Source organism: Pelobates fuscus, chromosome 4 (assembly GCF_036172605.1).
Source record: "Pelobates fuscus isolate aPelFus1 chromosome 4, aPelFus1.pri, whole genome shotgun sequence".
Classification (NCBI taxonomy): domain Eukaryota; kingdom Metazoa; phylum Chordata; class Amphibia; order Anura; family Pelobatidae; genus Pelobates; species Pelobates fuscus.
The window spans coordinates 14491273-14503852 of record NC_086320.1 but is presented as its reverse complement, the minus strand read 5'-3'; the positions used below and the strand labels follow the sequence as shown (position 1 = coordinate 14503852).

Genomic DNA, 12580 nt, shown 5'->3' with positions numbered 1-12580 from the left:
ATCTATTGGTTCTATGTCGTAGTATTCAGCGCTGGATCTATGAGTTCTATGTCTTAGTATTCAGCGCTGGATCTATTGGTTCTATGTCATAGTATTCAGCGCTGGATCTATTGGTTCTATGTCGTAGTATTCAGCGCTGTAACTATTAGTTCTATGTCGCGGTATTCAGCGCTGGATCTATTAGTTTTATGTCGTAGTATTCAGCACTTGATCTATTGGTTCTATGTTGTAGTATTCAGCGCTGGATCTATTGGTTCTATGTCGCAGTATTCAGCGCTAGATCTATTAGTTCTATGTCGCAGTATTCACCGCTGGATCTATTAGTTCTATATCGTAGTATTCAGCGCTGGATCTATTAGTTCTATGTCGTAGTATTCAGCGCTGGATCTATTGGTTTTATGTCGCAGTATTAAGCGCTGGATCTATGAGTTCTATGTCTTAGTATTCAGCGCTTGATCTATTAGTTCTATGTCGTAGTATTCAGTGCTGGATCTATTGGTTCTATGTCGCAGTATTCAGCGCTGGATCTATTGGTTCTATGTCTTAATATTCAGCGCTGGATCTATTGGTTCTATGTCGCAGTATTCAGCACTGGATCTATTGGTTCTATGTCTTAGTATTCAGCGCTGGATCTATTAGTTCTATGTCGTAGTATTCAGCACTGGATCTATTGGTTCTATGTCGCAGTATTCAGCACTGGATCTATTGGTTCTATGTCTTAGTATTCAGCGCTGGATCTATTGATTCTATGTCGCAGTATTCAGCGCTGGATCTATTTGTTCTATGTCGCAGTATTCAGCGCTGGATCTATTGGTTCTATGTCGTAGTATTCAGCGCTGGATCTATTGGTTCTATGTCGTAGTATTCAGTGCTGGATCTATTGGTTCTATGTCGCAGTATTCAGCGCTAGATCTATTAGTTCTATGTCGCAGTATTCAGCACTGGATCTATTGGTTCTATGTCTTAGTATTCAGCGCTGGATCTATTGGTTCTATGTCGTAGTATTCAGCGCTGGATCTATTGGTTCTATGTCATAGTATTCAGTGCTGGATCTATTGGTTCTATGTCACAGTATTCAGCGCTGGATCTATTAGTTCTATGTCGTAGTATTCAGCACTGGATCTATTGGTTCCATGTCATAGTATTCAACGCTGGATCTATTGGTTCTATGTCGTAGTATTCAGCACTTGATCTATTGGTTCTATGTCGTAGTATTCAGCACTTAATCTATTGGTTCTATGTTGTAGTATTCAGCGCTGGATCTATTGGTTCTATGTCGCAGTATTCAGCGCTAGATCTATTAGTTCTATGTCGCAGTATTCACCGCTGGATCTATTAGTTCTATATCGTAGTATTCAGCGCTGGATCTATTAGTTCTATGTCGTAGTATTCAGCGCTGGATCTATTGGTTTTATGTCGCAGTATTCAGCGCTGGATCTATGAGTTCTATGTCTTAGTATTCAGCGCTTGATCTATTAGTTCTATGTCGTAGTATTCAGTGCTGGATCTATTGGTTCTATGTCGCAGTATTCAGCGCTGGATCTATTGGTTCTATGTCTTAATATTCAGCGCTGGATCTATTGGTTCTATGTCGCAGTATTCAGCACTGGATCTATTGGTTCTATGTCTTAGTATTCAGCGCTGGATCTATTAGTTCTATGTCGTAGTATTCAGCACTGGATCTATTGGTTCTATGTCGCAGTATTCAGCACTGGATCTATTGGTTCTATGTCTTAGTATTCAGCGCTGGATCTATTGATTCTATGTCGCAGTATTCAGCGCTGGATCTATTTGTTCTATGTCTTAGTATTCAGCGCTGGATCTATTGGTTCTATGTCGTAGTATTCAGCGCTGGATCTATTGGTTCTATGTCGTAGTATTCAGTGCTGGATCTATTGGTTCTATGTCGCAGTATTCAGCGCTGGATCTGTTAGTTCTATGTCGTAGTATTCAGCACTGGATCTATTGGTTCCATGTCATAGTATTCAACGCTGGATCTATTGGTTCTATGTCGTAGTATTCAGCACTTGATCTATTGGTTCTATGTCGTAGTATTCAGCGCTGGATCTATTAGTTCTATGTCGTAGTATTCAGCGCTGGATCTATTGGTTTTATGTCTTAGTATTCAGCGCTGGATCTATGAGTTCTATGTCTTAGTATTCAGCGCTTGATCTATTAGTTCTATGTCGTAGTATTCAGTGCTGGATCTATTGGTTCTATGTCGCAGTATTCACCGCTGGATCTATTAGTTCTATGTCGTAGTATTCAGCGCTGGATCTATTAGTTCTATGTCGTAGTATTCAGCGCTGGATCTATTGGTTTTATGTTGCAGTATTCAGCGCTGGATCTATGAGTTCTATGTCTTAGTATTCAGCGCTTGATCTATTAGTTCTATGTCGTAGTATTCAGTGCTGGATCTATTGGTTCTATGTCGCAATATTCAGCGCTGGATCTATTGGTTCTATGTCGCAGTATTCAGCGCTGGATCTATTGGTTCTATGTCGCAGTATTCAGCGCTAGATCTATTAGTTCTATGTCGCAGTATTCAGCACTGGATCTATTGGTTCTATGTCTTAGTATTCAGCGCTGGATCTATTGGTTCTATGTCTTAGTATTCAGCGCTGGATCTATTGGTTCTATGTCGTAGTATTCAGCGCTGGATCTATTGGTTCTATGTCGTAGTATTCAGTGCTGGATCTATTGGTTCTATGTCACAGTATTCAGCGCTGGATCTATTAGTTCTATGTCGTAGTATTCAGCACTGGATCTATTGGTTCCATGTCATAGTATTCAACGCTGGATCTATTGGTTCTATGTCGTAGTATTCAGCACTTAATCTATTGGTTCTATGTCGCAGTATTCAGCGCTGGATCTATTAGTTCTATGTCGTAGTATTCAGCGCTGGATCTATTAGTTCTATGTCGTAGTATTCAGCGCTGGATCTATTGGTTTTATGTCTTAGTATTCAGTGCTGGATCTAATTGTTCTATGTCGCAGTATTCAGCGCTGGATCTATTAGTTCTATGTCGTAGTATTCAGCACTGGATCTATTGGTTCCATGTCATAGTATTCAACGCTGGATCTATTGGTTCTATGTCGCAGTATTCAGCGCTTGATCTATTGGTTCTATGTCGCAGTATTCAGCGCTGGATCTATTGGTTCTATGTCGCATTATTCAGCGCTAGATCTATTAGTTCTATGTCGCAGTATTCACCGCTGGATCTATTAGTTCTATGTCGTAGTATTCAGCGCTGGATCTATTCGTTCTATGTCGTAGTATTCAGCGCTGGATCTATTGGTTTTATGTCGCAGTATTCAGCGCTGGATCTATGAGTTCTATGTCTTAGTATTCAGCGCTTGATCTATTAGTTCTATGTCGTAGTATTCAGCACTTGATCTATTGGTTCTATGTCATAGTATTCAGCGCTGGATCTATTAGTTCTATGTCGTAGTATTAAGCGCTGGATCTATTGGTTCTTTGTCGTAGTATTCAGCACTGGATCTATTGGTTCTATGTCGTAGTATTCAGCACTGGATCTATTGGTTCTATGTCGTAGTATTCAGCGCTGGATCTATTGGTTCTATGTCGTAGTATTCCGCGTTGGATCTATTAGTTCTATGTCATAGTATTCAGCACTGGATCTATTAGTTCTATGTGTTAGTATTCAGCGCTGATCTATTGGTTCTATGTCGTAGTATTCAGCACTGGATCTATTGGTTCTATGTCGTAGTATTCAGCACTGGATCTATTGGTTCTATGTCTTAGTATTCAGCGCTGGATCTATTGGTTCTACGCCGTAGCGTTCAGCGCTGGATCTGTTGGTTCTACGTCGTAGTATTCAGCACTGGATCTATTGGTTCTATGTCGTAGTATTCAGTGCTGGATCTATTGGTTCTATGTCTTAGTATTCAGTGCTGGATCTATTGGTTCTATGTCGTAGTATTCAGCACTGGATCTATTGGTTCTATGTCGCAGTATTCAGCGCTGGATCTATTGGTTCTATGTCGCAGTATTCAGCGCTAAAGCAGCAGGGATTGTGCTCCATCTGGATTGATCATTGTTAAACCTAGATGGTGATGCCTGATGTATTAATAGATTAACTGAATCAGCCTTCATTTTTCAAGCCCTAAACATGAATTTTCCATGAATTAATGATTGTATAGGGAGATGGTGCATGGCTAAAAGTACAGGATTTACTACTCATAAACATTATTGCAATATTTCCTTTAACTATGGGTTAATTGGTACAACTAAGTACAGTGACAAGTGGCATGCCCCACTGCTGAAAGGTGAGAGTAAAAGGAGCACATATGAACTGGATCACAGCTGACCTCGTCCAATTGTACCAGTTTAGGGATTCTTTGTGGTCAAAGTTCAAGCGTACTGGCTCTATGAATGATCACTGTGCATATAGACAATGGCGAAATATATGCACAACACAAACAAAATTGGCCAATGCCCAATATTTCTGTGAAAATCTGAAAAATAACCTATCAAATCCTAGAAACTTTTGGAAAGTCATAAATAATTTACGAACTTCCCCAATCCACTCCCAACCCTCCACTGTCAAAGTGGATAACCAAACCCTGCAACTTCCCTTAGATGTAGCAAATGCCTTTAACAATTATTTTGTCGGATGCTCCACTGCCCTGATTGCCAAGCTAATAAATGACACACATCCTGAAACTACAAATGTAGATCAGGCCCCACTAAATTTGCTAAGGCCCAATATTGACAAGTTCATTTTTAGACCTGTATCAAGTAGTGTCATTAAAAAACACCTAAATAATCTAAAAATGAAAAACCAGTCTGGACCTGATCAAATCCCAGCAATGCTGTTGAAGCTCAGTGCGCCGGCAATTGCTAAACCCGTCGCAACCCTAATTAACGAATCTTTGGTGTCTGGATACATACCCAAACTTTGGAAGACTGCGAGAGTAGTGCCTATCCATAAAAGTGGTGACATTACTTTGGTTTCTAAATATCGCCCAATATTATTGCTCCCAGTATTGTCAAAAATCTTAGAAAAATGCATACTTAGTCCATACGCAACTATGTGAGTATTACCAACAATCAAACTATCTGACCCCTGATCAATCGGGCTTTCGCCAGAATCACTCCACTACAACTGCCCTCTTAAAAGTTTGCAATGACATCCAAACTGGCATGGAACAAGGAGACCTAACTGGAGCTATTTTCCATGATTTTGCAAAGGCCTTTGACACAGTATACCACGACATTCTACTGCACAAACTCAAAAACTCAGGAATTGGTGATTGTTCGCTAACCTGGTTTCAATCGTATGTATCGGATCGCTCACAATATGTGTCCATTTCTGACAGCGACTCCCTCCCTCTACCAGTCACGTGTGGTGTTCCCCAAGGTTCCATTCTCGGCTCCCTACTATTTACATTATTTATAAATGATCTGCCAAATGTCTGCAAATCCTCAAATGTACACATGTACGCAGACGACACAATGATCTAGCAAGCAAAGCCGATCTACCGCAGCTTGAGGCTGTGCTCCAAGACCAGTTTATAGAGGTAGAAAAGTGGATCACAAAAACAAACTCTTCCTAAACACTGACAAAACTGTCACAATGATCTTTGGAACAGTACCCAAATTACACAAATTACACAATTCCCACCTATCCATCAAAACAAATTCAAATAGCACACTGACCGCAATCCACTCTTTCAAATACTTGGGTATGTTGTTAGACCCCAATCTATCTTTTGGCCTCCACTTAGAACAACTTGCATCTAAACTTTATCCAAAACTAGGTGCCCTGTACAGAAACAAATCCTGCCTAAGCCCTACAGTAAAGGAAGAGATTGTACAGCAAATGCTGATGCCAATCATTGATTATGGGGATGTAGTATATGCACCTGCACCGCAATCCCACATTAATAAACTTAATACATTGTAAAACTCGTCCTGAAGATTTGTGCTACAATGTAATTTCAGGACCCACCATTGTGACATGCTAAAAGAACTAAACAACCCTTCATCTTTCCAGTCTTGTGTTTAAGAGCTTTTCTGGGAAACTCCTACTCTACCTGAGCAGAATGCTCTCCTCAGCTTTTCCCACCTCCTATAATCTCCGATCCAGTACCAGCACTTGATTTAGTCTGCCTCAATACAAAAAGAAAGCGTCCCGATCCTCCTTCTCCTACAGAGCGCTGCAAGTGTGGAACGATCTCCTGCACACTTTAACATCTTCCCCAAGTCTAAAGTCCTTTAAGAGATCCCTCTCTACATACCTCAAAACAGAATGCACGTGCTATGGGTGATTATATATTTCCTACCTGTTTTGTGTTAAATTTTATATTTATTGTATATTAATATTGTTTTTGTATTTTATTGTACCCTATTGTATCAATGCAATGTTTTGTGAACCCAGGACACACTTGAAAACGAGAGAAATCTCAACGTATCTTTCCGGATAAAATATTTTATAAATTAATAAAATAAATAAGTAATTTTTATAGTAATGTCTAAAACATACCCACAGGGTCATTCACTAAAATGAGAAGTATAAGTAAATAGCAAATTTAAAGCCAAAGTAATCAGACTGGAACCATAGCGGACAAGAACTAACTCGATTTTGAATCTAGTTTGTTAACTTGGCCTTAATATGAAATTCAATTCACTGAATTCTCACTCTAGTAAAAATGTGCATTATAAAAATGGAAAATCATTTCTATATTATTGTCTAAAATGTATTTGGAGTCATACACTGGGCTAGGAATTGCTGAATTGGCAAGAGAATTGCACATTTTAGACCGGAATGGCTGAGCTGCAATATAAGTGAACTGGAAATATATGGCGGGTATTTGGGATATTGGGGATAGACCTTTGCAATTACAACTTTGCAACTGCTCACATTACAAGTGTGTTAGGCTGTAAAATTATTATTCTTATTCTTAGAATTTAAATAGCGCCAAATATTCTGTAACGCTTTACAATTACAGATTGGGGATATTTAACATGGTGAATATAACAAGACAAGAGATAGAAAAAGTCTTGCTCAAACCAGTTTATAATCTTTAAAACATTTGATAAATATAAAACGACTTACCCGAAATTATGAGAAATATTAGTGTTATCCCGTAGAGAATGCAGCCATTTCTAGGGGTCATGTTCCAGGTTTAAAAGCTCCCCTCTCCGATACAAAGCCCTCTCCTTATCCTGTGTGTCATCTGTAAAATGCTTCTTAAGACTTCTTCCTCAATCCAAATAGCTGTGCTACAAGCTTCCGACAAATAAGAAAACTCTGAACATTAACCCATTGTAGGGAAGGAGTTACCTGTGCTCAGAGCAGAACATTCTTTCATCTGTCAGCATAAGAGGAAAACTCAGTGACTTAAAAACCCTTTTGAAGAATAGAGAAAGGTTAATAAACAACTGGGCAGAACGAGCACACACAGTCTGTTACTAGAATTTCCTTGAAATACCTGTCTGGTCTGACCATCACTTAGCTAAAACAGATATTTCATTTAGTTTTTTTGCAGCATATTTATTTTATTTATATAATTAGTACATGTACATCGCATTGTACAGCGCTACGGAATCTGATGGCGCTATATAAATAATCAAATAATAACAATGTTTTTTATATACTTTAAAAGATATACTGCAGTATAGTACAACAGGAAGGTAAATTCAACAAGAAAAGTTTTGACTGCCGAAAGACATCGTCAATGCCCTGTTTAAAGAGCTTACAATCTAAATGAATACCTTTGCACAAAGGTTAATGGAAGTACATTATTTTATGTATAAAATAATGGCTTGGATGGTGTAGTAACAGGATATGTCTATAATCATCACAAAGCCTGGATTGAGGATAAACTGGATTAGTTAAAACAAGGAGAGGAGGCACTTGATATGCCTTCCTAGAGGGTGGGTTTAAGGAATTTTGAGAAGTTGGGGAAGTTTAATTGATGGAAACATATGACTAGCACAGCCCTAGCAGGACCTGGTAGGTGAGATTTGGAGGTGCAGGCACTAGCAAAAGTTGTTGGAAGAGCAGAGGGTTCAATACTTGTTTATAACTACGGATATGAACATAGGGCACTGTAATGGAAGATAGGCAAAGACTAAGGGCTAGGGATGTAAGCTTATAGGGAGCCAATGTAAGGACTGGCAGAGGATTGAGAAATGGGATGAGAGGGGTATCAGGAAATGAGCATTCCTTTTGGCTTGTAATGAGACAATCTGGGCATTAGACACCCATCCATAATGGGTTGTAAGGGACAATCTGGGCATTAGACACCCATTCATTACAGGTTATAAGGGACAATCTGGGCATTAGACACCCATCCATTATGGGTTGTAAGGGGACAATCTGGGCATTAGACACCCATTCATTATGGGTTGTAAGGGGACAATCTGGGCATTAGACACCCATTCATTATGGGTTGTAAGGGGACAATCTGGGCATTAGACACCCATTCATTATGGGTTGTAAGGGTACAATCTGGACATTAGACACCCATTCATTATGGGTTGTAAGGGTACAATCTGGGCATTAGCCACCCATTCATTATGGGTTATAAGGGACAATCTGGGCATTAGACACCAATTCATTACAGGTTATAAGGGACAATCTGTCCATTAGACACCCATTCATTACAGGTTATAAGGGACAATCTGGGCATTAGACACCCATCCATTATGGGTTGTAAGGGGACAATCTGGGCATTAGCCACCCATTTATTATGGGTTGTAAGGGGACAATCTGGGCATTAGACACCCATTCATTATGGGTTGTAAGGGTACAATCTGGACATTAGACACCCATTCATTATGGGTTGTAAGGGTACAATCTGGGCATTAGCCACCCATTCATTATGGGTTATAAGGGACAATCTGGGCATTAGACACCAATTCATTACAGGTTATAAGGGACAATCTGGGCATTAGACACCCATCCATTATGGGTTGTAAGGGGACAATCTGGGCATTAGACACCCATTCATTATGGGTTGTAAGGGGACAATCTGGGAATTAGACACCCATTCATTATGGGTTGTAAGGGTACAATCTGGGCATTAGCCACCCATTCATTATGGGTTATAAGGGACAATCTGGGCATTAGACACCAATTCATTACGGGTTATAAGGGACAATCTGGGCATTAGACACCCATCCATTATGGGTTGTAAGGGGACAATCTGGGCATTAGACACCCATTCATTATGGGTTGTAAGGGGACAATCTGGACATTAGACACCCATTCATTATGGGTTGTAAGGGGACAATCTGGGCATTAGCCACCCATTCATTATGGGTTGTAAGGGGACAATCTGGGCATTAGTCACCCATTCATTATGGGTTGTAAGGGGACAATCTGGGCATTAGACACCCATTCATTATGGGTTGTAAGGGTACAATCTGGGCATTAGCCACCCATTCATTATGGGTTGTAAGGGGACAATCTGGGCATTAGACACCCATCCATTATGGTTGTAAGGGGACAATCTGGGCATTAGCCACTCATTCATTATGGGTTGTAAGGGGACAATCTGGGCATTGGACACCAATTCATTATGGGTTGTAAGGGTACAATCTGGGCATTAGCCACCCATTCATTATGGGTTGTAAGGGGACAATCTGGGCATTAGCCACCCATTCATTATGGGTTGTAAGGGGACAATCTGGGCATTAGACACCCATTCATTACAGGTTATAAGGGACAATCTGGGCATTAGACACCCATCCATTATGGGTTGTAAGGGGACAATCTGGGCATTAGATACCCATTCATTATGGGTTGTAAGGGGACAATCTGGGCATTAGACACCCATCCATTATGGGTTGTAAGGGGACAATCTGGACATTAGACACCCATTCATTATGGGTTGTAAGGGTACAATTTGGACATTAGACACAATGAGGAGCAGCTTGCAATAGTCGATGCAGGAGATAATTAGAACATGGACAAATGTGTTAGTTGCTTTGGTGTTAGCACATAAGGTGGATTTTTAGATGAAAGTGGTTGGTTTTGGAGTTTGATTAAATTTGTGGAGTGAAGAAATGTCAGAGTAAAGAGGATGTGAAGAAAGCAAGTTGATGGTAGAACCGTAAGCCAGAATAGATACTAACAATGGAGGAAGAAAGCTTGAAGAAGGAAAATGAAGAAGTTCTGTTTCTGAGAGACTCAGTTTCAAAAACAACATTATGAATGCATTATACAAATATGTCTACCGTCAGCACAAACAGTACTTTAACATTGCAAAGACCAGCCAGATCGAAGAGGGTCGACTACGGAATTACATTCAAGGAAATTAGCCAATGTGGTATGTATGAGCCATTCAAGGAGTGCAGAGACAAAAAGTTGTAAGGAGACAGAAGAAGTTGGATGGAGAATATGACTTTATGTAACATTTCAAGTTCTAAAAAGGAATAAAATATTAACGTCAGAGTTCTGTGACCATAAATGCATCATTGTATATCTGTCTCTTTACAGGAAAACTGTCACAATCATTATTACAATATTATAGTAAAAGTGGGTTATTTTTAGTCCTTTTTTTTTTCTAATTTGTACATCCAGAAAAAAAACCTCATGTAAGTCCTTGGTCTTTCCATTTTGCCTCCGTCGATTTCATGTGATCTTTGGTTAGAAGCTCATTTACCCTGGCCAAGCTCAGTTTCCTTTCCTGGTCTTAATATGTGTTTAAACAGGCTCAGACAGCACCAGTCGCATGTGGCTGTGATGCAGCAGTTACGACAAATTTAAAGAGAAAACAAACAGAAACACCATTTAGCTGCACGGACCACTGCCTGTTTTGGTTTCAAGCCGTCAGATGACAGAGTTCGGAACCTGCAGAGCAGGATATTACAGACTTGCTTCTCTTTCGGCCACTCTAGGCTCTGAAACTAATTCACAAAGGACTGCTGGGGGCAAAGTCAGAATTGTTACCTACAGACTGCAGTAGATTTATTGTGGTCGTAAATTTCTCATTTCTTGACTGGTCGAAGCCAAAACCAAATAATTAGCCACACAGAACCAACGCAGCCTTATAATAAGTCCTGTATAGAATAGACCATATCCTTGGGTGTCCTCCGTATTCTATTATTGTGGAATTATACAGGCTCATACAATGCACAAACTTTCATAAAACTGATTAAAAAAATACATGAAGTTCAGATCAAAATAATACGTAAACAAAACTTTGAATTTGCGCTATATGTCTGTTCAACCAAAATTCACCTCTTTCATATTATTATACGTCATTTTGTTCAGGAGAAAAAGGGCTTTCCTTTCATAACAAATATTAATATACGAAACATAATTTAATATGAATAAAATATTTTAAAAAAATTATTTTTTTTTAGTTCTGCATGGCATTTTAACTGTGAATGTCATAATACAGTCAGCTGTTACAACAATAAAGTGCACATTTGTATTCAGCAAGGTCTCACGAGTAAAACAGTACCCCTCATGTACAGGTTTTATGGTGTCTTGGAAAGTTACAGGGTTAAATATAGGGTTTGCGAAATGAATTCTGTGGAATTTATTCCTCGGTTGTCAGGCAGGTCCCTCAAATCGTAATTAATAAAATGACAATTAAGTAAAAATATTATATAAATACATATGTGTATATATATATATATATATATAGATAGATAGATAGATACACACACACACACGTATATATGGATTTTTAAAAAAATATTTTCATATATATATATATAGAGAGCGACTATATATATATATATATATATGTGTGTGTATATATAGTATCCAATTGTACCCAGCACACACACTCACAGATTGTCAAAAAATGCCGGGTGCATTCCAGCCATAGCCAAAACATATGTAAAAATATCAAAAAATAAAGGCTTGCACTCACGGTCTGTTGTTAGAATTAAAACTCTTCTTCTTTATTCAAAATTGTTTAAAACATAGTTGCTGTCATCTTATCGACGTTTCAGCCACATCAGTGGCTTTCATCAGGATCAACTCAGCTTTTTGTAAGCTGAGTTGATCCTGATGAAAGCCACTGATGTGGCTGAAACGTCGATAAGATGACAGCAACTATGTTTTAAGCAATTTTGAATAAAGAAGAAGAGTTTTAATTCTAACAACAGACCGTGAGTGCAAGCCTTTATTTTTTGATATTTTTACATATGTGTATATATATATATATATACACACACACATATATATATATTAATATACGTATATATTTATGTATATATTTATATATATATATATATATATATATATATAAAGAAAAAGGTAGATAGCACTCCACGGACTCGATCTTAAAATAAAAATTAACTTTTAATGCTCCAAGTTAAAAAATCAACGTTTCAGTCTGACCAATCAGACTTTCATCAGGACAAGGTTAGCAAGTAACAAGATTATACATATATACCACACCAATAAACACTAATCAAACAGTGTACTTACCACACCTGGCTGGGTGCAAGCCTCCACAAGCCGTCCGGTCAATTGCCGCGCCGAAAATGCCGGTCGCGTGTGGATGACATCATCACGCATCGCGCATGCGTCCATCCAGTGCCCGGCACTACGAGGGGCGTCTCCATGGCAACCAGACGCTACCCTAC

General features: G+C 39.0%; 1 protein-coding gene across 1 annotated transcript in view; it reads right to left on the bottom strand.

The window, feature by feature from the left end:
* The window catches only part of LOC134609299 (mucin-2-like), a 32696-nt gene extending 25374 nt beyond the window's left edge, over nt 1-7322 (bottom strand). Inside the window, exon 1 of the mRNA XM_063452978.1 lies at nt 7083-7322. Coding sequence (XP_063309048.1) covers nt 7083-7143 — 61 coding nt within the window. The 5' untranslated portion in view covers nt 7144-7322. The remainder of the gene's footprint in view (nt 1-7082) is intronic.
* Nucleotides 7323-12580: the final 5258 nt, after the last annotated feature.